Raw genomic sequence first — 27,802 nt, forward strand, 5'->3', positions numbered from 1 at the left:
TGAGTTTGAATTTGCTGGGCTTCCTTTAACTCTCTCTGGCAAACTCTGTTTAATATGTGCACATTTCACGAAGCAAAGTGTGGAACACACAGGTTTCTTCCTGACATCTACTTTTTTCTCTCTTCTTTTTCCAACATACTAATCTTTAGAGTTAACACTTGACAGCCCTGGTGCTGCATGGGAGCTCTCTTTCCTCACAAGGAACAAACTTTATGATTTGCCTGACAATCTAATGACGTATCATAATCTCTGCAGGAATGAATGATGGGTGTCCCAGCTTGGAAGTACTCTAGGAAAACCGAGTATTTTGTGGTGGGGGGAGAGGAAAAGGAGGAATAGAGTGGTGGAATAGAGGCAAATCATTCCTAGGATGGAAATGCAGCACCCTAAAGACTTCCACAGATTGAATAGCAGAGCTGTAGATCACCTTCCCTTGCAAAAATTCTTGCACGGAAATAAAATTAAAGAAACCCCTCAAACCGTAGCCAGTGATTATGTAAGAGAGAGATGAAGGGAACGTTCCGTGCTCCCTCTGCTGGTTCTCCACTACCGGTGACTACACTGACAAGGAATGAAGTTGGAATGGAATAAAATGCTCCTAAGACTCGTATTGATTCCATCAATCCCTTAAAATACAGGAAGAATTATAAATTGGATGAAAAATAAGGACTTCTTTTAAGTTACTCGAGTAGGAATGTTGAGAAATAGGCATCTTCACATGGAAGCTGTAGTAAATTTAAGTCCAATTAGAAATACAGGCAGGCTATCTACAAATACCAGTAGACACATAAACATGTTTTTTTCCATAAATAACGGACCAAAGGCTGCTACAGTGCACCACTCTACCTGCTGAAGTAAGTTACTAGGTAGGGAAAAGGGGAAAAAAATCTCTGTCTGACTCCATCTGTCTTTGGATCTGGTTCTGCTCCCTGTGCTGTCACTGGAATGAAAGTGAGCTGGGCTCAACCCTTCCCCTTGGTAACTTTGACCTGCATATTTGAACAGCTTAACACTTGTTAGGCCAGCATTTAGGCTGGGATGAAGGTGCTGGTGTGTTTCTACTCCTCCTGCCAGCCAAGGAAAAGGCCTGACTGAGTGCAAAAAGCCCTTCCCGCCAGATCAGGGCACAAACACAAAGGGTGGAGCCACAAGCACTTCATAAAAATCTGTGCCCCTCCTGAAGAGCACAGTTTGAAACCTGAGCATGGGCAAGGCTTTAGGTCTCCTTCAAATTTCTTTCCTTTGGGAATATGAATAGGTTTAGGTTTCACTGAGCTATAAACCTAGATCGTTAGAGGGCTTTATCGGTTTCAGTATTTACCATGTACAGTAACAGGAAGGCTTGTTTTTATTAGGCTTTGAATCAAATGTGCCAAATGACTTCACGCCAAGCTGCAGCATCACTGAAATCTATTACATTTTATGACATAAAACATAAAGACAAATTATGTGTGTTCAGATAATCCCAATGCCTAACAAAAGCAAACACAGGGGAAAAAAGGTTTGTAATTGAGGTTGATAACCCACTGCTGCTGGAGGCAAAAGGCAAATGACAGGAGGGACCCTAGTGTCAGCCTTAATTATTAAATTCCAGGCTTCCTCAGATCCTTTTGAAGCCTAAATTAATTTGTATGTCTTGAATTTTCTTGAGGTTAAAAACAATCACAGAAACACTAGACAAGAGCTTCCCATCTTGAAATATACATTCCTTTATGGAAGTGCTGAGAGTGCAGGACTAGGTGCTACATTTACTGTTTGCACTTGAATCCATATTCTGCTGTCCCATAAACCACAAGATAAGTGATGCAAGCTTGGTTTCTTAAGCAATAAACATTGAAAACAGATTTTATAATCCAGTACATTACAGTGGCATGACAGGCTCCATTAGAGTGTATCAAAAAAGATGGTTGGGATTGTTAAGACAATGGAAGGCAGTATCCTGTACCTCCAACTGAAGGACAAGAAATTTTTATATTTGGAAGGGTTACAGTTACAGAACTTGACTAACAGCCCTGCTTGAGAAAGACCTGACCTACCATTTAAGCCACGTGAGTCCTTTTCTGGAGCGCAATGGGCCTTGGGGTACGTCCTGAGTTTGTGTTTTGGGCCTTGTTTGTTTGATTTTCACGTCAGTAGAGGCAGACTGAATGTCTGACATCCAGCAAGGCTGGGGTCTGTGTGCAAGGTGTGTTTCAGCACCTCTAAATTCCTAGCCTGCCCTGTAACCTGGGCCTTGCAACGCATTTCCTCTTCCCTTCAAACCTCAGCTCCTGGAATCATGTGATCCCTGCCTTCTTGGAGAAGTTTTTTGCCTTCTAGTTGCAGGAATGAACATGTAAGTACAACCTTGGAGAAAGAAAGTAACAAAAATACCAAATTTCCTCTCTGAAGCCTTGGATTTTTTAAAGCCAGTTTCACTCAGGAAAAGTCTGAATCTCTGCTGACTGTCTCTGGTTCTCCTGCAGGCTCACAGCTCTCTGGAAGCCACAGAGAGAAGCCGGTGGCTCACCTGCCGCCAGCAGCAGCTGCGTGAGCCCCGGCCACGTGTGGGCTGGATGTGAGCAAGGGCGAGCTGCTCCACTCTCTGCATCCTTCCCGTGGCTCCAGCATTTCAGCCTGCAGGGCTGTCAATCTGTCACAAGCACTGAATTCACGGCAGCCTCGATGATGGCGCTGCCGCGGGCTGCGGGAGCTGCCCAGCCTGGGACAGGCTGTTCTGCCTCGCTGAACTCACGGGGCACCCAGTGGCAGCGCACCTGCTGCTGCTGCTGCTGCTGCAAACATTCCCCTCCCTGCGCCGCCCTCCCCGCGCCCCTGGGGATGGAGGCAGTGCCTGGGACAGGCGAGAAGAGATTCCCTTATGTTTCAGCAAGCAGGGACTTTGATCCAAGGCAGCTCTACCGGCTCATAGGGATCAAGAGAAGTTGTTTCTCCTGCCCCCATAAAGCCCTCTCGGTTGTTTGGGTTTTTTACTTTGCTTTTTGCTAGATGTTTTTTGAGGGTGTGACCAAGGCACTCTCATAACTAAGTAATTTCTGGAGAATAACCTAAGGAAAAGAGCCACATAAATATGGCACCTTCTTCCTCGGCAGAAAATTGTCTCCCCAAGTGTGTTTGGATTAATACCCGCAGCGCAGAGCCAGATGAGCCAACAGATGCTGAAATGGATTCTATTCTCACTGTAGAAGGTTGCCAAGGCTCCAGCCCTTCTGTGGGTGGCAGGCAGGTCCACAGCCTTCCTTATATATGATGTTGTTTGCAAAGGAGCCCATCTAGGTGGGAGCAGAAGCCCCTCTGCATTGGCCTAATAATTATAGACTCGGTTGGAATGCACTGCATTGGCTTTAGGTCTGGAGCCTGTGAGTAGCAACTACAATGAGATTTTCTGTGGTATGGAGATCACAGCTTCCAGCAAAGCTCACAAGGCTGGGCCCTAGGTTCCAGATGCAAGACCTGGAATAAGAGCATGTCCATCAAAAACAGTCACAAACCACCAAGTGCAGACTCTGCAGCAATAAGGCAGCCTGAAATAAAAAAAAAAAAAAAAAAAAAAAAAAAAAAAAAAAGGCACTTCTCTTCACAGAATCCCAGAATGGGTCAGGCTGCAAAGGACCACAGTGGGTCGTCTGGTCCCACCTTCCTGCTCCAGTAGGACCATCCCAGAGCCCAGAGCACAGGGCACAGGACTGCATCCAGGTGGTTCTGGAATCTCTCCAGTGAGGGAGATTCCACATCTTCTCTTGGCAGCAAGACTTCCAGAAGCATTTGCAGGACTACCAGTAGGAGAAACTGAGTGTCTCCTTTTAACATGTCAGTTGAACTCACTTGTTCTGCAAGGGACTGAGAGGCTCGAAAAGAACTAAAGTTGAAAAATCTTTTTATGCTTTCCTTGAAACAAGAGGGCATCAGTCTTAAGCTGCACGGGGGGAGGTTTAGGTTGGACATGAGGGAAATTTTTTTCACTGAATGGGTGATCAGACACTGGAACTGGCTGCCCAGGGAGATGGAGTCACTATCCTGCAGGTTTTTAAGGAAAGACTGGATGTGGCACTCAGTGCCATGGTCTGCTTGACACGGTGGTCTTCGGTCGTAGGCTGGACTCGATGATCTCAGAGGATTTTTCCAGCCTAAACGCTTCTGTGATGCTGTGAAAAGAGGAGGTCTGTCCCACTAGTGCCCGCTGGGTTTGTCCGAGGGGCAGGAGCGCTCCCTGCGCACACACCGGGCCCGTCAGTGCGCGAGGCCGTCCCGGGATGCACCGCAGGGGGCCAAGGGGCCGCTGCTCTGGCCGCGAATTTACCGGAGAGTCCCCGGCCGGTTCCCTGGGGATCCCGCCCCTCCCCCTGCCGCCGTCCATCCATCCCCGGCCCCGCCCGGCGCTCCCGGTTCCCGCCGCGGTCCGAAGTGCACGCCCGCCCCTCAGGCCGCCGCCGTCACGCGCGCGCCCGCGCGAACGCCGCGCACGCTGCCCGGCACGTGCGCGCGGGGCCGCGCCCGCTGCGGGGTGGGCGGGAGGGGGAGTGGGCGGAGCCGGCGGCGGCGGCAGCTGCGATTGGCCGGCGCGCGGCTCGCGCTCCGCCTCCCCCCGCGCGGCCGCACTCCCCCTCAGGAATGGCCGCCCCTGAGGCGGGCGGGGTGGGGTTGCTCTGACAGAGTCACACGGTCAATGAGGCTGGAAGGGTCCTGTGTGATCTCCCAGTCCAACCTGTGACCGAACACCACTGCGTCAGCCGGATCGTGGCACCCAGTGCGACCTACAGCCTTTGCTAAAACACCTCCAGGGACGGTGATTTCACCGCCTCCCTGAGCAGCCCATTCCGATGTATGATCACTATTTCTGCGAACAAATTGTTCCTACTCTGCACTTTTGCAGTCTCACCTTGATTATTGTGTGCAGTTTTGGTCACTGCAATGTAGGAAAGAGATTAATCTGTGGCCAGAGGAGGGACATAGAGATGATGAAGGGCCTGGAGGTGAAGCCACATGAGAGGCAGCTGAGGGCACTTGTTCTGTTCAGCTGGAGCAGACTGAGGTCAGAGCTCACAGCAGTTCTGCAGCTTCCTCACGAGGGGAAGAGGAGGGGCAGGCCCTGAGCTCTGCTCTGCGTGACCAGGGACAGCACCTGAGGGAACGGCTGGAGCTCTGTCAGGGTGGATATTAGGAAAAGGGTCTTCCTCCAGAAGCACTGAACAGGTTTCCCAGGGACGGTCACAGTCCCAAATGTGACGTCTCCAGGAGGTTTTGGACAACTCTTGGGCGCATGATGTGACTCAGGGATTGTGTGTGCAGGGACAGGAGTTGGACTCGATGATCCTTGTGGGTCTCTTTCCAACTCAGATCATTCTATGATTCTGTAATGTCCAACCTAAACCTCCCCATCCTCTCAGAAAGGGCTGCAAGGGGTTCAGAATCCTGGCATTCAGAAGTTTTGCTCGGTGCACATTGAGCAACCAAAAGGCAACTTTATGCATGTAAGAGCCAAATCTCTACAGGAAATAATAAGAACCAGGAGGTTTACAGCCCTTGAGGCCATCAGCTGGAGGGTTAATAAATCAGGGAAATCAGGGAAAACCTTAGTAGAGGCTGTTTTTAAACTTAGATTCTTGTGAAATAACAATGTTGTTACTGTGATATGGAATCATAGAATGGCCTGGGTTGGAAGGGACTTTGAACACCATCCAGTTCCTCTCCCCCGCCATGGGCAGGGACACCTGCCACTATCCCAGGTTGCTCAGAGCCCCATCCAGCCTGGCCTTGGACACTTCCAGGGATGGGGCAGCCACAGCTTCTCTGGGCAACCTGTGCCAGGGCCTCACCACCCTCACAGGGAACAATTTCTTCCTCATATCTAATCTAAACCTGCTCTCTGTCAGTGTGAAGCCATTGCCCCTTGTTCTGTCACTCCAAGCCCTTCCAAATAGTCTCTCTCCCTCTTTCTTTGCAGCCTCTTGTAGGTTTATTTCAAAAAAGTTGGTGGTGGCAGCACTGATGCAGTGGCACCTGTTGGACAGAACAGCAAGATCAAAAGATAACACAGCCACCTTGAGAGGAGAAAATGAGGCTCTGGCCCTGATATGCTGCATGATTATGCATTTTATGTTGTAAATTCACTGTAATAAAAACAGATCTTCATGGGAGCAGGAGCAGGAGTTGGCACTGCAGTTTCCTCTTCCCCAAGTGCAGATTCTAATCAAACAGGCTAAAGCTATTTCTCAGTAACTAACTGCTTAATCATTCTGTGCAAAGTAGGGCAAGATCCACCAGAGGAACAGTGTGCCTGTCTCTGACAGCAGCTTTTGGAACAGGGAGCAGGAGATGCAGAGGTGAACCTCCTGGGAGGAAGAATATTCAATCCCAATCACCTACTGAGAAATAAATACTCTAGGTCCCAAACCATGACTCAAAGGCAGGGCTGCTCCTCTTCCAGCACTTTGTGTGAGGAGTGGTGCCCTCTGTTGTTCCAGGGAGAATCTGCTGAGAGTTAGGGAATTGAAACCATCAGTGTGAGGTGGGTTTATTTTCTCCAGTGCTGCAGACTCTTACAGGTACTCTGGGTTCAGACATAGGGTCTGTCATGTAGAATGCACTGCTATCAGGACTTAATTTTCCAGAGTAAAGTCAGAAATTAATCATGTAGAAGCAAATGGACCAACATGACTAGGAAAAATACGCTTTAAAATTAGAAAAGTGTGTAGAATAAGCAAGAATTCATTCATAGCTGCTACAGAGGTAATTGAAGGGTATGAGAATGTGTGTGGAGAAGGGCCAGAGTTAAGGCTGTCTGTGTTCCCTTCGACTTCTGTTCTCTGAGAGAGGAGGAGCTATCTTTGCTTATCAAGCTGCCAGCATTAGATAATGCTCCTGGGCACTCCTGGTCTGTCTGCAAAGGAAAATGTGTTTGTGTGAACCTGGGCTGCACGAGTTCCTGCTCCTTGGCACAGCAGACAGGTTGTGTCTGGAGTGCAGTTTGCTCTGCAGAGTGCAGAAACAAGACCATAAAGATACATCCATGTCTGCAAAACGTGAAATGGCTTTGAAAAAAGCCTAACTGACCACGGGGCTAAATGTGGTGTTGTAAATGACGAGGTAAATACAGTTATTTAAAATGACCTTTGAGAGCAATCTGTGTGCCATGCCCCAGGAGCCAGCCGTGGGAAGCACACTCCCATCCGTGTCCTGCCAGGCCCAGGAGGTATTTCCAGGACTCCAGCTGTTTGCTATGATTGCTGAACATGCAGAGTCTGCAATACCTGCTTTGAAAAGTACATAGTAATGTCACAGGCTTGCTTGAGTTTAGTAACCCCAGGGCAGTGCATTCCAAGGAGTAGAGGGCAATTCAGCTGCCTGGCAGGACCAGTGGGAAGGTACTGCATGTCCCTGACTTTTATTTTCCACAGAGATCACCACCTGTACCTTCAGGAACAAAGCTGCCTGCTCTGGGGCAGCATAATGGTAGTTTAGTGCTACCCTAGCACTTTCCCTAGTGGGTACAGTCACATAATAGAAGAGAATCACAGAATGCCCTGGGTTGGGAAGGACCTTAAAGATCATCCAGTTTCACCCTCTGCCATGGGCAGGGACATCTTCCACTATCCCAGGCTGTTCAGAGCCCTGTCCAGCCTGGCCTTGGACACTGCCAGGGATGGGGCAGCCACAGCTTCTCTGAACACCCTGTGCCAGGGCCTCACCACCCTCACAGGGAACAATTTCTTCCTCATATCCAATCTAAACCTCCTCTCTGTCAGTGTGAAGCCATTCCCCCTTGTTCTGTCACTCCAGGCCCTTGCAAATAGTCTCTCTCCATCTTTCCTGTGGGCCCCTTCAGGCACTGCAAGGCCACGATGAGATCAACATATCTTTACTTGTACAAGCCTGTGAAGAGGGATCTCCTCCTTTCCCCAGATGTTCCTGATGCACCCACACAGCAGTGCCTTCAGGATGCAAGCCTGACTCCTTGACTGAAGGCATCTCCACAGTGCAGGAGAGTCTTGTGAGCTTCTGGCTGACAAGAGAAGCATTAATATAATAATATAATAACCAGGCAGAGTTATCTGAAGAGGAATCCAGAAGAGACTCAAATCATGCAAGGAGCTGAACTCCTGCATATGCTGAAACCAGCATGCTAAAATCAAAGAAGTAAATGAAGACAGTGATTTTGCAAAGTTTTAAGTTTGAAACAGATTAACCAATTAGATCTCAAAGTTAAAATCTTTATTAGTTGAACCTGGTGCAAAGTTGCTAAAGGAGAGAATAAGTCTCACCTCTTTTGAAGAGCTCTCATTATTCACTTTAGAAGGGATGTAAGTCCTCTGCTACCAGGAAGAGGTTTAACCTCTGACTGAAGGGCTAGGGAAAGCTTCTTCTGCAAGTAGGTTATTTTGGTAACACCACACCAAAGGTAGTAGTAGGGAGCTGCATGTGCCCAGCCAGCTCTTTCTATGGAGCTTGAGACAGAATGTTTGGCCAGGTGGCCCCCAGCCTGACTGAACCATTGCAGGACAACTCTGTGTTGTCAGAATAGACTTTTTAGCAAATGACCCATGTGCAAAAGTCAGTACGTGGAGATGAAGGGCTTGTACTCCTTCTGGGAAAGCCCTCCACATCCCTGGGCTTTATTTTCCCAAGCTGATAAAAGGGATAATGACATCTAATTAGTTGACTACATACACATATATGTTTATGTGTGTGTACATATACGTGTATATATACGTATATATATGTGTGGGTGCATATATAAAAATTGTATGATTTTGATAATTGTTATAAGTCACAATCATATAAGAAAGTAGCTTTTCTTTGGGAATTTTAGGCTGTGTTCTGCCACTGAACAAAGATGTTAAGGTACTCACACTGTCCAGGCTCCTGCTTTTGCAGTTGCTTACAACACCTGATCTATGTCCTGTGTGGCTGCACCTTGGCAGCAGTCCACTCTTCCCACCAAATGAGGGAGATGTTCCTAGAAGTAGATGCCTCCTGCTGTAAAGTTCCTCAGATAATGTACAAGTAGCAGCAAGAACTTTATTGAGCAGGACATGAGATAAGGTAGTGCAGGACTGATTATTTATTGCCCTGTCAGGTGCCAGCAGCTGCATTAATTATTACTGAAATGTGTTCAGATGGCAACATCTTTAAATGATCTTTGACCTCGGAACTGAGCAGTAGGGACTCTCTACTCAGACATGCTGAAAGGTGCTCATTCTGGCCAAGACTCTGGTGTAAGTGCAGCTGAGGTGTTTTTTAGTTAATTAAATTTATTTGGAGCATGTAGAAACACTTTGGAGTGCTGGCAAACAACGAAAAATGGCACCATCATACAATTCTAACTCTTGTGTGCTTTATCTCTTCAGCCACTAAAACCAAAGGGCACTTGGGTATGAATGGAAAACTGTGAAATGGCAGCCTGTCATGGTGCACATTGCTAGAACATGCTAAGACTTGTGGAAACACTGGAATATTTAGGACCACCAAGCAAATTTCAGCCTGTTCAGTCAATTGTTTCTATTGATTAGGTACAACACACTCCCAGGCAGCACTTGCAAAAGGATTTAGGCTGCCTCTGGTAATAGCAGCACTTTGCAAGAAGAGAGTTGAGAATAAGTTAAAATGAGGTTTTATTCCTTTACTTGCCTTTCCTTTTTACCCTTTTAGAAAAAGAAATCTACATAAAGCTAAGCAAGAATTCACCTTCAGAAACCCTCAGTTCACCACAACACACCTGCATCTTGCTCTCACTGTGTGAATTCTTTTCACCCTCTTATACCTTGGTAGGATACAAAATGCACTTCATTCTGCAGTATCTGGATGCCACAGCCAAGTTCAGGACCACATTGTTTGCCAAACAAATAGGAATCAAGACACTGTTCCCCACGTGGCCTGCCATATATATAGACAAAGTCAAAGGGGATGAGGCAGTATTATCTCAGGCTTACAGCTGGGGGACTCCAATCCACAGGGATTACAGTAGCTTGCCCAAGGTCACTCACAGGAAATCTGTGGCAGAGCTGGGAAATGAAACAAGAGCTTCCCAGGCATGGGCAAATACACCAAGCAAAGGACAGTATCTAAAATGGAATGTTTCAACCCACATCTGTACAGGTTTCAGAAAGCTTCTAGGACTGCTCAGAAACTGCAGGAATGGCATCATTTGTGCATCAGTTACACTGACACTGTGAATAAGACACGTCTCTTTGTCAGTATTACCGCGTCCTTTCTGAAAGAACATGAAGTTGGAATGCTGGGTGCCGTATGCGATTCCCTACCACGTGCTGTGTATTCCTAGAAAACCTGCTTCCCATTGCAGTGCGTGCCTGCTGTATGTACTGCTGCCCTCTCGTGTGGGCCTGCTGGGAACTGCAGCGTTGGCACAGCCGAGGAGATCCGATTATCTGGTGCCTGCCCCGGCATCGCCTTTCAGCCCAGCCCTACAGCTAATGGACACTGCTGCCTTTCTCATTTGCTCTGTCACTGTCTCCTCCACGCTCGTTTTTGTGTGTGACACAAGTGACACGACAATTGAGAATCCAGGTCATAGTCTTGGCAGCCACGCTGCATATCTGCCGGGACAAGGAAACGCTTAAGACAACGTTGTAGCAACAAAACATTGTCAAAGGTCAGCTGGCACTCTGGGTTTCCCTTCAGTGTGCCAGGAGGGCCAGTTCCACCTCATCAATCAAAGTTCACCTCAGGCTGATTGGGACTGCTAAAGCCAAATCATCTGTTCTGAGCACATAACATTTCACGAACAGCAGTTTGATACACACAATAAAAGTTGTGACAGGTAGTAATTTTGGAGAAGCTCCGCAGGCAACCGCAAAGAAATTCCAGTTATTTCCCTCTTAAAGGCTGGCCTGAATTTCATTTTAGCAATAGCTCCTGATGGTACTTCTGTGATACCATGTCACTGGCTCCAAAGCTGCATGATTCACTTTCCATCACACTGGCACTGGAAGGGACTTCAGGGCCAATAGTAATCAGGTTAAAGGTGTTTTACTTGGTCTACATCTCACTCTCATCTTTCCATCACCCTCCCTTTTTCGTTGTTGTTGTTTTTCGTTTCTGTTTTAATCAAAAGCCCTCCTTTTAAAAATACCTAGGCAGGTAATTATTGGCACTCACTTGTGTTGCATTGGATAAGGTGAGGTTTTTAAGCACACTTGCCACAAGCCCAGCTGGAGCTCTTCTGAATACTTTTTCTTCAAACTTTTGCTCATTAAAAATAAATCATAGAAAACTTTTCTTTCCTCCAACTTGACCCAGGACTGAATATTAGATCTTTTATGCTGCATTTTCCTGCTAAGTCTTCCAATTATCAACTATCTTCCTCTTTTTGCAGAGGGGTAGAACAAGACAAAGCATGTCTATAAGCAGTAAGCATGTCTGGTGTAGTGGTATTTCACCTCCATCAGCTTCCAGGTGTCTGAACAGAAGTGTGATGACACTGTGATGACACTCTCTCACTCTTCCAGAGATCCCTGTAGCCTTTCCACAGCCAGGGATTCAGATCCAAAAAACCTCTAGAAATCAAACTTCAGATTCCATGGGGGAGAAGCTCCAGGGCTGCCTGTGTCTCAGCAAGGAGGGAGGCAAACACAGAGCCACCAGATGTGGCATGAGGACACTGGCAGTGCCTGAATTGCTCAGACAAGCAGTGAGGTTGCTCAGGGAAGTTTATCAACTCTGATTGCATCAGTTTGGTTGCACTAGCAAATGCCAAAGAGGCTCCTTTCCAGTCAGCCCTGGACAGTACAAAGAGCTCACTGGAAAGGATGGGGAAAAAAGTACATCACATACTCGCCTGGAAAAAGGGAACAAAATAGAACAACTGAGATTGTCTCCATCCAGTATTTCTGGAGAAAGTTAAGGATGAAGCAGTGGCTGACCCAGAAAATACTCATTAACACTAGCTACAATATCAAAGGTAGCAAATATATAATTTTCAAGCAAGGCAATAATGGGGACCATTGCTCATTGTGCCCTACTTCAGACACCAGACATCTTAATTGAAACAATCATTAAACATTTGGGTTATAAAGGAATACTACTTAGCTGACACAGACATGACAGGCAGAAGAATTCAGTACGGCTTCTAAATGAAATGGATCATTGATCTGGTCTGGTTTTGCAACTCATTAGTGGTTCAGTTACACTGAGCTAGTTAGTGCTGCAGTAGCCACATACAAATAGACCACTTTGTTCTTTAAAGGCAAAGCAAAAGATCAGAACCATCAGCTGTAGCCCTGGCTCTGCTGAGCACGCTGGGAAACTTTAGTTACCACAGAATCCAGCCAGCTGGACTGGCACAGGAGCAGGAAAGGGCACCTTTCAGAGCACAGGGCCTCCACAACTTTCACAGCCCTGACAAAAGTGCCATGTGCTAGGGCTTCAGTGGAGTTCATGGCATTGTCCTATTGCCAGTCAACAGTGCCACTACTGTTAGCTCACTTCTCCTCACATATAATGAGATTAGGCTCCAGTTAGCTTAGTAAAATCCATTTGTTAGGATATTAGACTAAGGACTGCATTTGGATGGCTTAAATCACAAGTCTCCAGCTGTATCAAGTTCCCAGCCTTGATTAGCTCAAATGATCTCAAGCAAGCTTCAGACCCGCCTTGGTGTCAGCACAGTAACTACACCTGAATCTGGCCTAAAAAGCCTTCTACTCTTTGTTCAAAGATTTATTTCTTTCTGCTCCCTGAAGCATCAGAGCACCCTGCACTTATTGTGGGAAATATCTCTACATTCAGTTCCTCTCCCTGATCACCTCCAAGTGAACCTCTGCCTCTTTGCTTTAAGTTACACTTCCCCTGAGTCACTGATCAATTCTGTCATTTTAGGGTTACTGTTAATTTTAATAACAGTTCTTCGGCTGAAAACAAGCTCATCTTCCCTTTTGCAGCGCCTGGGCTTTATCTGATTAAGATTACAGCACACTTACAGTAAAGGAGCTCTCTTGTCTGCCACAGAGGCCCTCACACCAACCAGCTGTGTGTCCCACACCCCAAGGAAATAACCATTTAGGAGAGCTCCTGTGGCCTAATGCTCAACACAGGGCCATTTCTGGAATTGTTTGAGCTGGACACACCAATCTTGGCCCTGGCCCTGCCTTCAGGCCCAGTTCTGTGACAGTCCCAGCAGCTCTGTTGTGAGATGTGTGCGACATGAACGATGCAATCCCAGCAAACCATGAACTGTAAAGACCCAAAGTTTCAGAGGGGAATTTATTGTATGGGAGCATATCCAGTATTTTTGTCAACCATTCATGAGAATAATAAAAAATAGAAGCTTTTTAAATGACAAAAAATATAGTTACATATAATACAGATTTTCATCTTGCATTGAAGTGGAGCAGTAATAAAATGCTCACTTGTGTTTTCACAGTTTGTGTTGCTTCTCTAGGTTAAAGCATCAGAAACTCAAGTGTTCCAGTCAGAACCTCGAGTTAGCAGTTTCATGGGGTGATGGTGAGGGTGAACACTCTCAGCATTCTGACACACTTCACAAGTACAGCAGGCACACTTGATCCATTTCAGAACTACTACAATTTTCAGCGGTACCAGCTACACTTGAGGCATCCTTGCTGTAACTGAAAGGGTTTTGTATCAGAACATGTTTTTTAGGCCCCAGTCAGAAACACGTGTGGAACACTCAAGGATGTGCTTAAATCCAATCTGGTTCAAAGGGCTCTGGGCTGATCCTTTGTGACCCCCTTGTTTTGCCCTCACAAGCACCACACATGAGCACAAAGCTCTAACCAGTACTTGGTCACATGTGTAAAGTGCTTGCAAGACCACAAAGGATTTAACATTCTTTAGCACTCCACTTAGAGACCTAAAGACATTCACTGCATGCATACATTGGTATTTACTACACACACTTACACCCAGCTTCCAATATTATTGCAATAATTCTTTGCTGGTATAACAGCTCATACACCAAGTTTCACTTATTTAGTTTTCTACAAACATAGAAAAAAAAAACCACCTGAAGAGAGCTAGAACAGCTTTCAATCAATCACTATATTGGCATTGAAAGCTTTATTTTGAAAACTTTAAGCAGCAATACTGAATAAATAGACAGAATGATTGTTTTGTCATCTCCATACAACTGATGGCCTTCATCCAAAACATTAAAATACTGTAACAAATAAACATGCACATTTCAATGTTCTAAAAAAAAAAAAAAACAAACAACAAACAAAAAACCAACAACAACAACAACAAAAAACCAAACCAAAAAAGGAGGTGTAATATTAAAGTAACACTTTGACACTTTTTTAATACAGTACAGACCATTAGAGACTATTTTCTGGAAAAAAATATCTGAATACAGTTTTGTTATTTACATGTTTCATTAAGGCCCATTTCACTCAAGTTAATGCACATCAGGAATTTATATACTTCAAGGTAACTCACTAAAAATTACAGGATTGATGTTTCTTTGATCATACTCATATGATCCCAGTCCACTAAAATAATGCAATACTCTTCATGCTAAAAACAAGGCAACTGCTGCCCCAAGAGGAGATTTTTATTTCACTAAAGGATCTTTTTTCCCCTCTTACCTCATATGTTTGCATATTGCTAATGCTAGTAGTGGTAGTTCTCTTCTTCAAGAACTTCCTCTGAACTTGCCAGGGTTTAGAAAAGCAAGCAATCTCAAAGCTAACATGCCATTTCCAGAAGCAATTCAGGCACTTGGGAACCTAAGTCCCACAGAAAGATACTGAGAGCTGACTTTTCAGAGTGGGACTTCGTTTCTCCCTTGCTCAGGCATTCAGAATGTTCACCTTGGCTTTAACCTACTGGCTTTTCAAATGGTCATCCTCCCTCTTTTCCCCTAACAACATAGCATCTCCAGCAAAAATAAACTGTATCCTCATGGATGAGAGAGGTAACACAGTTAATTGCCATTAGTAATAAATTACAGGAGTTCTCCATATAAATTCCCTGTGCACTGGAAAATAGTGCTTGTGTATTCAACTATTTAATGCAAGCAAAAAAACCCCATTTTTATCATGCTGCCCAGTAAATAATATGGCACTTGTTAAAATTAGTATGTGTAGCTTCCTTTCTGCTAATGCCCCAGGAGGTTTGGAACACTTCTGAAAATGGACTTTTTATACAGTTGTGAAGAAAGAGTGAGTTTCCGCAGTTGATCAGAAGCAGAACTCTAAACGCTGTAGTGTGAGGAATTTTTCTAATTGTTACACGTGGGTCAATTCACATTTAATGCAAGGGCATGCCATTTCTTTTTGGTTTATTTACAGAGAGGGTGAGAATGCTACGGAAATTCAGCCTGGGTGAAATTCAGTAAGCAAGAGGAGTATGGTGGGGGCAGGGGAATTTGTCAGTGTCTCACAACTGGCAGGTCTGGATATCAAAGCCTCTCGGCTACAGAAGTGGCTGAAGCTGCCAACGTTTTTCAGGCCACCTTGACATGTGCCAAAGCCCTGGCAAGGAGGAGCCACTCAGGGGTGCTGCAGTGGTCACTCCTGAGCCAGCTCCAGGCTGGCCCCTGTGCCCAACAGCTGCTGCAGTCAGCAGGTGCTACTTTTTAACTCAAACACCAAATTCTTCCCTTGATTCTATGACAAAAATGTAATTCAAGCCCTCCAAAGCTGCTCTTACTCTTCCTTTTAATCCTTTTCCTCCTCTCTCCTTCTTACAGAATAACCTGGCAGAGAAAGAGAGCAGGTTTTATGATGCAAGAGCCCAATTCAGCTCAAACTGACATCTGTGGGAGATGGACCGGTCACAGGATATGACAAAATCATTAGCTGGGGTAAATATGCTGATCTACCTTAAAAATACTTCATCTCAGGACAAGACTGTTTCCCCCCACCCCCATGCAGCATAATTTGGGCCAGACTTTGCAAGGTGCTGAGTGCCTCAGTTCTCTAACATCAAGAGGTGCTGAAGATGCAAGATATCCACTGGAGAGGGCCATTTCATTTCTGTGAATTGAACCCAGAATGTAAGGCATATATGCTCAAGTACCTTGGACAGATATTGTCCCCAAACTATGTATATTTTACACTTTTTTAATATATATATATATATACACACACACATTCTTTTTTTTTTTTTTTAATACAAAGTTATGGGCACAGTAAACATGAGCACAGAATTGTGATAAACTAACAGTAAAATGGGTGAGCACTGCAAAGGTTCCTCAGGTAGGAATATCTCATTTTCCAGTTTGCTCACAAGGGAAGATGAAAAAAAAAAAAAAAAAAAAAAAAGACAAAAAACAAACCAACCAACCAAACAACAAAAAAAACCCCTGATAAATTAAACAGTAAAGATTCATAGTCCATTTGGAAAGGTCCTTTATATATTCACAGCCTTATCTGTTGCTGTTAGTCTAAATACAGCAGCATTTTTGGAATATATGATGCCATTAGTAAGTGGAAAGGAAAAAAATGCATTAAACACTCAAGAATCCTTCATCTTCTGCCATATTGTTTAAAACTTCCATTTGTCAGGAAGCTCCTTTTTTAGAAAAGGAGACTTAAATTAACATTTATCTGCACATCAGTGAATCAACACAAGAGGATGCTAGGAGTTAAGTATTTTTCTGTGGCCAAAAGCTTGGAGTTTCCTAGCAGTGGTAAAATCCTGACCCAAAGAGGACATGAGAAGCCCAAGTCTTCAGCACTGCAGTGAGGGCACAGTGTCCCCCCTCATGCCCAGGGGATCTCCAAGGTGGGGATGATGCAGTGAGTTGCTGTTAGAACAGGAAATCCAAACCAGGGAAAGCCCATCCCTTCCCTAACTCATCCATGAGGCCAGCCCCCAACATTTACAGTGTGTCCCACTGATGCCAGTCCCTTTCTCCACAAACCTGGTATCCCCTGCAGCAATCCCACTTTAGAGCCTGGAACCAATGAGCTAGTTGGGAGTGGCTACTTTCTACAGGAAACCCTCTTTGTCTAATTCTTTCTTACCTTTGATTGCATTAGAGCAACATCAAGATGTGATAATGTTCTCTTTTTATATGTTTCATGAAAAATGACCATCAAATGTCATTTTTCAAAAATGACCTGTGAATTTTCTGCTTGGACACTTTACATTTTCTAAGTGACTGTCTTTCAAAGGGGCCAACTGTCCAGCAGGGAGCTGAATGAAATCCTGGCCTCACTCCTATCAATAAGAACTCTGCTAGTGACTTCACAGGACTCTGCCAGGTTTCTTCCCTTCACAAAACTTGAGTGGATTCTGGAAGGCTGGAATTGGATACTAATTTGTATTGTGTCTTTCTTCCCTTCCAACAGCAAGATTTGTAACAAAACAAGAACACTGTAATGGCTAGTGGAAAAAATGAAGTACAAAATCACACACAGTGAAAGCCTCCTACTCTCTTTTGGTAAGATATATGAAGACAACTTCTTACATTGTTCTTTTCTCAAAAGGCATATACAATGTGGCAAAATATTTCAAATATACATTCTATATAATAAAATATCGTCTAACTAGTGCATCCTCAATCATATGCTGGAAATATTTTTACCAAGCCAAGTTTAAAATCCATGAATCTTTTGAACACTAGGTGCTTCATTCAAGGCAGATACAACAGCAAGTAAATCCCACAAGCTCACTTTTCAAGCTTTAAAAGGTAGCAATGGATGGAACATGACATATGATGACCCACAACAGAAATGAACAAAGTTAGTGGTGAGAAACCACTGCAATGGTTCAGCACCCCTCAGAACTCTGCATTGCAGGTTGCTGTACTTGATCAGATGGGGGATGTTGGTACACACAAATTAAAGTCACCTCGTCAGACTGACACACAGCCATACGTGATAATTCACAAGTTAAAAATAAAAATATAAAAGGTCAACATTCACAGGTCCATTGACTAAAGGGAATAAATTAAACCTCAGATAAGTTGCATACATAGTTTCCTTCACCCTCAGTCTTCCATTTATGCCTATACAAGGAACAATACTTTCCCAAACACTTCTGAAGTGGCAAAATCAATAAAGGTTTTTGCACTCAAGCTGTGTTGACAGCAAGGTCATCCTTGCCAATTATGAATCTAGACAGTTCCTGTCTCTTTAGCATCAGTGCACAGGGTATGGCTCCAAGTGGTGTTGGAGGAAGAAGAAAAACTAACACGGTGGTGTAACAAAAAAACCAGAACAAGACAAACTTCTTCCATTCATCATTGGCAGAATAAAATAAAGTGTATCTTGTCCAGGGTACCTTGCTAGGTCCTCTCTAGAAGAGGTATGTACTGTCATACGTAAATGCCCTCCGGGTTAAAACCAGATGACAGGGGGTTCTGTAGGATCCGAAGGTTACTGGGGAGTTGCCTCGATGAACCAGGGCGCTTCAGTGACCCAGACTGAAAGGTTGGCTCTGCATGAGAAAAAGGGCAATTAGAAAAGTCATCAGTAGGGGCGCACCTCTCCTCCTCCTGCTTAATGCAATACAGAAAAAGTAATTCCACATGTAACAAACTACTGAAGTGCCTGGCTAGGAAGTGAGGAGATCTAAGGTGCACACTTCCTACTCATTTCAAAACAGAGTGAAACCCATGCAAAATAATTACCCTCCCACGAGAAACATGTACACAGTCACAGACACACTTATATGGTGATGCTTCAGCTTTCTGCCCACTTAAAAGAGTTCACACAAGTGCTGCATTTGAAGGTCTGGTTGTCTTTTTCTCTCTCCCAACCCGCTTGCCCTCCCAGTGCCTTTTGGTTATAAAGTTTTCTGAGCAGAGGGACAGACCCAGCACAAAAGAATGGCAAGACAAAGAGCCTGGTAAAGAGTCCCTCGGAAGCAGAGTGCTGGAAAAAGCACGCGACCGTGCTGGTGCCGCAGCTCTGACACGCATTCAAAATACTCCCATAGTTCTGCCTAGGAAATTGTGAATCCAGATGTGGGCACGTGCAGGCTGCACTGATCTCACTGGGGGCAAAGTCAATTCACACCCGCCTTAACAGCCATCTGTGCGGGACTTCTGCATGGCTGGCAGCCCAGCTGGATTGGCTCCTATTCCTGTGTGGCTGCTGTCTGGGATTTCTTGGGATTCAGACACATTCCTTTTGCTGCTTTGGCAACACCCCCACCAGAAGAGGAAGAACCCAGACGAACAGCAATGTCAGATGTACAGTCACGTTCCGTGCTGGCAGCCAGCCATGGCGGCCACTCTTGAAAGCTGCAGGCTTAATGCATTGCTGATGGGACAAACGCATGCCCGGGCACAGTGGGAGAGAAGTTCTCCACACACTGCTCTTTATTTAGAGCCTGCTAAGCCCTTGGAATGAAAAGAAATACTCAGCAATGTGCTCTCGTAGTGTTTTGCTGATGTCTTTGCTAAGAGAGCATTCACTTCACGTAGGAGTGCCAGCATTAAGCAGCAGCAAAGGCACTGCCCACCCCTTCTCCCTCCTTCCCTCCCTCCCAAAGCATTCTGAGGGATGCACCTCTCTCAAGCTCCACATGTGGGGCCTCCACCTCCATGGGGTCTGCTGGCAGCACCGTCACCTTGGTTCCTGTTTGCTGGATGAACTGCTGCAGGTTCACCTGGCGCAGCTCCTTGGTCAGTTGCTCCAGTTCTTGTTCCCTGTCCTGCCAGGAGACAGAAATCATCTGTTGAGCAAATAAAGCAGCATTTCATGACCATTTTTACAGTTGGGCAACTAATGCTTCTCCTTTTGATGAGAAAGCCTCCAATTTTTAAAGCTCAAATGCAAATTGAAGAGTTGAAAGGTATTTTAATCTTGTTATTTAAAAAGCAAGTCAACACTCACTAGCACTTACTAGAATCACAGAATCAATTAGGTTGGAAAACACCTCTGAGATCATTAAGTCCAACCCAAAACCCTGATTGGGTTTTTCTTAATGTATTTTATTTTTATATTGCTTCTTAGATGACTAGCAGCTGTTTCTCATACCACCTGAGAAAAATTTTGGCATGTCAGCAAATAAAGGTAATAGTGTGAATGCTGAAAAAATAATCAAAGGAGCAGCAGTCTGGCACCAAGTCTTACTTCGTCCTGAAGTGTCCAGCATGGCTTGGACAGCTCATTTAATTCTTCTGATCTTAAAAGGAGTAAAATTGTTCTCTCTTCTTGTCCTTTGCATTTTATATTTAAACTTTTTTGGCCAGAACCTTCTCACTCTGTGAGGGTTTTGTGCAATGAAGCCAAAGCCTGGCTGGTTCCCCACCCTTTCAAAGCACAGATGATCATTTAGGATCTTTCACTGTACTTCTGTCATGATATGCAAACCTTACAGCTCTGATAGATTACAACAGTCTTGGACTATTATTATTCAACACAGAGGTTGGGCTGCTTTAGCAGATATCTTTAGGTATGCAATAAAATACTTATTTATTTTCTCCCCCACAAAGCTCCATAATGCAGAGCTCAGTTTATTTTCTTGTGGACTTCCAGATTTGTGCACCTTTAGGTTTAGAACAAGATTGAAAGATCTGAATGGAATGGGAATATGAAAAGAACCAAGCCATAAATATTTTGAACTCCATCATAGCCTCAGTAAATGTGACTGAGAACAGATAAAACACATAAAGAGGACTTGAAGCTTTCTATCCATGCACATCCGTAAGTGTAGCATGTCTGGAAACTTAGCATAGATAAACATGGCCAAAATTGCTTAGTTTTCATCCATTTTGTTTTGGGTGAAAAGATTATTTTTTTTTTCCTCCCTCACCATCTAGTAAAAACAGCTCATACTGACATGGTTCTAAGGCAGGAGTAAGGATACGAAATCCCTTTACATATTCACAGTGGAATCACCTTAATGCCACTGCAGCGGTGCAGAATATACTAACTCTGAATCCTGGGAATCAGCAAGAACCACAATGCCAACTGATGTGTGGTATCTTAGGACTACCTTATGTGGCACATAAAGATCCCAGGGGCTCCAATCTTTCCTCCACCTCATCCAGCTAGCAGCTGGAGTTCCTTAATTCTTTCATGCTCTTTTAAGTTCCAAGTGATATCATTAACTTTAGCAAGGAAACAGGGACTGAATTATTTTTTGACATATGTGCCACAAATGCCTGAGGTGTAGAAAAAATAAAATCCTGAACACCAGTGAGTCAGCCAGGAAAAGAGGGATGCTGTTCTTTAAAACCAAAGCCCTGTAAGGTTGCAGGTACTTTACTTTAGCTCTGTACCTTTCCAGGTGCTGCTTTTGGACTGTTCTTTATAATTCATCTCTTTTGGTGGCAGACAAACCTAGCAAAGATCAGAAGTTTACCCTCAGAAAAGGCTATGATGGTGCAAATTACTGCTTTTCTTCTCAGACAGTTTGAATGAGCAAGTTAAACACAGGTGAAATAAAAACAGTCTGCTCTTTAAAAAAAAGAAACCAAAACCAAAAACAAAAACAAAACACAAACTGAAATGCAATTTGAAAGTGAAAGCAACACGTCCCCTCTTTTACCCTGATTCACTTTGGAAACTATCTTGTGTTGTCTTTCATGGGCTTCAGATTTGTGTAAGAGAAATTAGTCACAGCCTTTGATTTTCTCTAGCTATGGATAAAAAGACATTCTTACCTGTAATCGCTTGGTAGCTTGGCCCAAAGACCTTTCTACCGCTTTAATGCCATTTTCCAATCTCAGACTCTGCTGGCCCTGAATATCAATTTCTCCTTTCACTTTCTCGATCTTTTCCTTGACTTCTTCTTCATTCACCTGGGATTCTTGTACTTCCCGCTGCAGCTTCTCTGCTTCGAGGCCACTCTCCATGTTGTGGATCTGAGACACGTAGTCCTTGAGCTTGCTCTCGCACTCCAGGATCCTCTGCCTCATCTCCTGCAGCTGCTCCGTCAGCTGCTTTTCATTCTCCTGTTCGATCTGCAGCTCGTTTTCCCAGAACTCTTCCTCCTCAATCTCCACTTCGTTCCGTTTGATCTTCTGCTCCAGTTTGAGGATTTCCTCTTCCAGGCTGGCATTGTTCTTTTGCTCCCAGTAGCGTATCTCGGCTTCATTGGACTCCAGCTGCTTCTCGATGCACTGAAGCTTCTCCGTCTGGAGGTGGATCAGTTTCTTCAACTCATCCGCTGTTGTTTTACAGTTGTTGAGCACCTTTTGCTTGAACTCAGATTCCTTGCTCTTCCCAAAGATGTCCATGAGCCCCTTGGCGCCGCCAGTGAAGGTGAGGGATTTCCTTTTCGGCTCCCTCCTCTTCATGGCCTTGTCCCCGGGCGGCCTCAGCTTGGCCAGGGGCGGCAAGCTCTGCCGGTACAGAGTCCTCTCGGGGATGCGCGCCACGCTGTCCGACGTGGGCCGCTCGCTCAGGGAGGGCCCGGTGCGCCGCAGGATCAGCTGCACGTCGCTGGCGTACTGTCCCCACTTGTTGAGGGACACGATGGGGTTCTCGTGCGGCGCCAGGTGCCGCTCCGTGTCCCGCCACTTCTCGATCAGCGTGTAGCGCCCGGTGCGCCCTGCAAGGGAGCACAGCGTCAGAGCGGCCGCGGGGGGGCGCCACCGCGCCGCGCTCCGCCCGCCAGGAACGGCAGCGGGACACGGCGGGAGAGCCCCGGGACACGGCGGGAGAGCCCCGGGACACGGCGGGAGAGCCCCGGGACACGGCGGGAGAGCCCCGGGACACGGCGGGAGAGCCCCGGGACAGGACCCTCCCGACCCCCGCAGGCTGGTTCAGCGCACCTGCGCCTGTCGCAGCACACGCCGCCTCACTCACGGTGCCCGCACATCACCGAGTTCACCTCTAAACCCTCTCCGCGCAGGGCGGGAGCGGCAGCAGCGAGGAGGGATTGACACCGTGAGAACCGGCGGAACTGCACAAGCCCGGGGCTGCCGGCAGGCTGGGAGGGACTGGGATTCAGGGAATCGCACAATAGGTTGGGTTGGAATGGACCTAAAGATCACCCAGTTACAACAGCCTGCCGCGGGCAGGGACACCTTCCACTATCTCCGGCTGCACAGAGCCACATCCAGCCTGGCCTTGGACACTGCCAGGGATGGGGCAGCCACAGCTGCTCTGGGCCCTGTGCCAGGGCCTCACCACCTCACAGGGAAGATAAAGTAAGTGACCCGGCAGTGTAGGTAACCACCACATAAATATACCGCATGCAAACCTCTAGACCAAGAAAACAAGAACAGGTGTCCCAGATCTTTCATACAGCCACGTAGAAATATCAAAAAAATGTGGAGGCAGCGTGTTAAACTTGCTGTTAAACTTTCATCAGTCAGAGGCAGCTGTTCATGACTGACAGAGCCTCAGTTCCCCTGTTGATGCCCTCCACTTTGCTCTTACACTGATCCAGCCTGGGCCACAGCCTGTGATAGCGCTGCTGATGTGACAGACCTTCACTGAGGAGAGCACAGGGACAAGAGCAGTACAGGCTGCCTAAACTGCGAAAGAGCAATCAGGCTCCCTGCACAATCTTCTTGTCTGTAACAGTGGCTCCCACATCTCCACTGGGGTAACCCAGCCTTCAGAAGAAGCTTGAGTCCTTTCCTAAGTGTTGAGAGTTTTTCTGAGCACTCTATTGACAATACAACTTATGTTCATGGCTTCATTTGTGTTTTTATCGAGAACACTTAGCTTCAGCTCTGCAGTCTTCCTCTTCCAGCTCCCCTTATGGGATATTTTTCTAAGCACTCTCACTACTCTGAAATATAGCATTCTCCCACTCCCTAAGAGTTTCTCCTTCCAAAGTAACCTCACTTAAAAGCCACAACATTATTTACAAAAAGATGGGGAAGATCAACTGCTTAAAAGCAGTTTAATGCTTTAAAAAGCATTTGATGCTAATGAATTTCTGAACAGCTCCACAATTGCCATTAACCTTAAAAACATCATTAACTACTTTAATGCATTACGTACATTCATTTTCATGAGAAATGATCATTCAAATGATTTATTTCAGCACATAAAAGCCTGAAATACCTGTCATATACGCAACTACAGAGGGGTGTAGTTGGAAGAAACGTAGTTGTCAGTGGTAATGCATTTGATATGTTATCTTACCTTACACTACCTGCCCAACCATCACGCTTCTCTCAAAAGGACAAAAATTTCCTAATCTCAGGCTGGAGATCTGCCCCTGACCTCCAGTCACAACACTCACACGGACTCCTCACTTCAGATTTGTAGGAAACAAGTTGCATTGTGGTCATTAATACACTGTGCACTCCTCTAAAATCAGACACTGCCTTCTGAAGAGCTTCCTGAGCTACAACTACTGCATTGAAAATGTTCCTCTGCTCTCATTTTCTCACAATTAGCTCTTTAAGCAAAGAATAAGAACAAAAATTGTCTGCAGAGGCACCACCTGGAGAACAGGTGGCTTTGGCTCATGACTTATCCCAGAGGGATTGGCTGGCCCAGTCAGAGACCAAAATGCCTATGTTCACTTCCAAGTGAGTGAGGGGTGAAAGATTTGGCTGGTGGAAGTCAGCAAAACAAGGCAGGCAGCATGAGAACAGCAATCCACCACCCCAAATGCTGTGTAAATAAATGACTCTGGGTAGGGAAGGAGGAAAAAAAGTGGGGAAAAAAAACTCCAAACCTGTCAGCATGCTAACATGCTTGGCTAACACTCTCAGAGAGATTTAAGGCTTGTTCTAATAAAGTTCTTCAAAATCAAGTTTATAAAGGCATATGGTATAAAGTGAGAGCTTTTTGCTAACTCACAATATTCCTAATTGATCCATGAAGATTTATAGTTTGTAGTAGGCATTTGTGTTGTCACAGGAAAAATAAGCCTACTGCTGTTTGCCATAGCATATGAACAATAAATCCCGGAGAAGAAAAATTAAGTAAAAACATACACCAGGACAAAGGCTGCACTTCACTGCTCTGTTTTTTTTAATCTTAGAAGTTTCCAGCTTGTAATCATGGTTGTGCTACTAATGTTCACGTTGTGTCAGAATCAGTCAAGTTCAAAGAAGTCCTGAAATTGCGAACTAGAGTAGGTATCACTAGGGGAGTGAGCAGAGTGCAATTTCTATTCACTCTGCTATTAAACTCATTACTTAAAAGAAATGTAACAGGAGACAAAAGAAAAAAAAAAAAAAAAAAAAAAAAAAAAAAAAAAAAAAAAAAAAAGAAAAAATAAGGAGGAGGAGAATAAAGTTCTAACAACCTTGACCAAAAGTGAATTAAAGAATTAAGCACAGACTTGCCAAGAACTATTTTCATCTTAGCTTAGGGTTCCAAATCAACATGCAGTCCTAAATAATGAACTCAGCAATCAAGATCCACATAAAAGGAAGTGTTTTGTAGAAGTAATATTTGCACAGTTCAACAACCACACCTGGAGCTCAGGACTGCTCTAAAACAAAGCTGTTCTCTTCTGAGATCATTACCCAGGAGTAGTGCTCAGCCTGTGCATGACGCAGATTAACAATACCCAGACAACCACAACTGTGATGTTTGCCTCCATTAGAAGGGATTAATTCACAAATGAAAGGGTGAATGAGTTAATTCAGAACTAATGACAGAGTATTTCAGAACACAGGCAGAATGCAGGCGTCCCTATAACAAACTGCTGGTTTTGATGTGCAGCCACCACTGAGATGGAGAAAGCAGCTTGCCTCGGTTGTTGACAAGGAACAGTTTGACACCTGCATGCTGCTTCTTGCCCTGTGTGCTGTCCACAAGCTTCTGGACACAAACAGCACCTGGCAGAACTCAGTCCATCTTCATTATTTTAAAAATTAAGTTACAGTCACATTTAGGTGATGGCCATGTACCAGCAATGTATGGCATTCTTTAAATTACAGTATGTTTTACCCAGCTGAATATTATATTGAATCCCACCCAAAAATTTGCAGTATCTCCAGGGAAGGTTCGGTGACCAGTTCAGCAGTGAATCCCCCTAAAACTTCTGAAATAAAACTTTTCTTTAACTGCAACTAAAACACATTGGACTTTTTTTTTAAAAAAAAAAACTTCTACCAAAGCCTTGTATTGATGGGAATTGTAGAGAAAACCATCCAGACAGACCCAAAAAAGCACAAGCAGTGCTGTGTTCTCTGGTTTCCTCTTCAGAAAACAGGAATTCGAGGGCTGGAGAAAGCACAGAACCTCTGCAACCGATTTCAGGTCCAGCTACTTCATGGGCAGCAGGGGAAAGGTGGTTCTGCTCCATTCTGCTGAGACTACCCTGCAGGGCTGCATCCAGCCCTGGGCCCAGCACAGGAAGGACACGGAGCTGCTGGAGCCAGGCCAGAGCAGGGACACCAAGGGCATCAGAGGGATGGAGCAGCTCTGCTGGGAGGAAAGGCTCAGGGAATTGGGATTGTTCAGCCTGGAGAGGAGAAGGCCTTGGGGTGACCTCATTGTGGCCTTGCAGTGCCTGAAGGGAACCCACAGGAAAGATGGAGAGAGACTCTGGACAAGGGGCTGGATCAACAGGACCAGGGGCAATGGCTTCACACTGACAGAGAGCAGGTTTAGATTGGATATGAGGCAGAAATTGTTCCCTGTGAGGATGGTGAGGCCCTGGCACAGGTTGTCCAGAGAAGCTGTGGCTGCCCCATCCCTGAAGTGTCCAAGGCCTGAGCGACCTGGGATAGTGGAAGGTGTCCCTGCTCATGGTAGGGCACTGGGATGGGATGATCTTTAGGGTCCCTTCCAACCCAGGCCATTCTATGATTACTACATGGTCCCCAGAATGGAGACCCTAGATGTACCATATGGTATCATCATCTCAAAACAATCACCAAGAACTTGTATTTGTTTTGCAGACAGCGAATGACAAGCAATAACAGAAGCAGATACATATTTACATCCCTAAAGCACACTGCATCTGCACAAAGAGCAGTGTCAAGGTTAATAGGTTAAGTTTCCACCTAACAGCTCCCTAAGCACACAAACTGATCACAGGTTCTATTAATACAAGAACACCTTCAAAAGAATAATTTATTTCAAATTAATAAGAGACATCAAAGAAGGAAATATATGGACTCCAGAATGTTGATGTTCTGACAGCCTGCAAATACCTGTCATGAGTGGTTTGAACCTGACCTTCCTGTGGAGGCCATAGGGCCTGCCACCAAGGCATTCATGCCCCAGCCCTAGAGAGGCAGGGGCAAATGGGGAGAAACACCCCTCTAGGTTAGGGAGAGAAAAGCCTCCCTCCCATGCACCTTTGCAGCAATATGTTAATGACTTATAAGTTCTGTTTCTTCATTGGTCTGTTAGTTTAGGTCACTCCTGTTCAGCCCCCATTTACCATGTATGTATTTACCCTAGAATGTTCTTCCTTCCCTTGGCCCCCATTGGCTCAGTTTTGCCACAGTGCTCCACCCCTGTTTCCCTACTGCTTCTCCCAACTCTCAGCAACTCCCCTGCACCATTTTCCTTTATCCCTATTGGCCCCCGACCCTCAGATCCGCCCCTTTCCCCCCCTTATTTAACTCTGTGCCCTTAAACCAGTTCTGTTCTCATCCCTGGACCCCTTTGATGCTGTACCCTGTTCCTGCTAATAAACAGTTGTTGGATTACCACATGAGGACCTGTCCCTTCATCAAATGTCATCAGCCATTTTAGCAGTGTGCTCCAGGCCCTAAAAGCACAGGTCACTCCCCAGGCCTCGCTGCAGCATGCTGCAACAACTTCCTGTGACATTAAATGGCAGCCTGCACTCAGTGTTCTAGATCTGCCTCTGCGGCACAGCCAAACACAAGCTCTGGACCCAAGTGCCCTGCCACTGTAGTCTTAGCTTGGGATTGATGTAATTTGCTAATTTAAACACAGATTCCATCACAATGAACAGTGATTAAACTAATGAAATACAGGTACAAGGTAATTAACATTTTTTTAGACTCTCGAGAGGCAGATTT

General features: G+C 45.4%; 1 protein-coding gene across 4 annotated transcripts in view; it reads right to left on the reverse strand.

Moving 5' to 3' along the window:
• The window catches only part of RASSF8 (Ras association domain family member 8), a 253,822-nt gene that overhangs the window by 159,272 nt on the left and 66,748 nt on the right, over positions 1–27,802 (reverse strand). For 2 of the 4 annotated variants that reach the window (XR_014589832.1, XR_014589833.1), the window contains exons 2-4: positions 21,542–22,431; positions 19,440–19,584; positions 16,269–18,363 (exon numbers count right to left, since the gene is read on the reverse strand). Coding sequence is in view for 2 of the 4 variants with exons in the window: in XM_083859210.1 (XP_083715336.1) it covers positions 18,242–18,363; positions 19,440–19,584; positions 21,542–22,431 (1,157 nt within the window). In the remaining 2 variants the exon portion in view is untranslated. Of the gene's footprint in view, positions 1–13,318; positions 18,364–19,439; positions 19,585–21,541; positions 22,432–27,802 lie in introns of those variants that run through there. The other 2 variants (XM_083859210.1, XM_083859211.1) reach the window with 1 other exon arrangement.

The sequence above is a fragment of the Zosterops lateralis genome (genome assembly GCF_965231275.1).
Source record: "Zosterops lateralis genome assembly, chromosome: 4".
In the NCBI taxonomy this organism is placed as follows: domain Eukaryota; kingdom Metazoa; phylum Chordata; class Aves; order Passeriformes; family Zosteropidae; genus Zosterops; species Zosterops lateralis.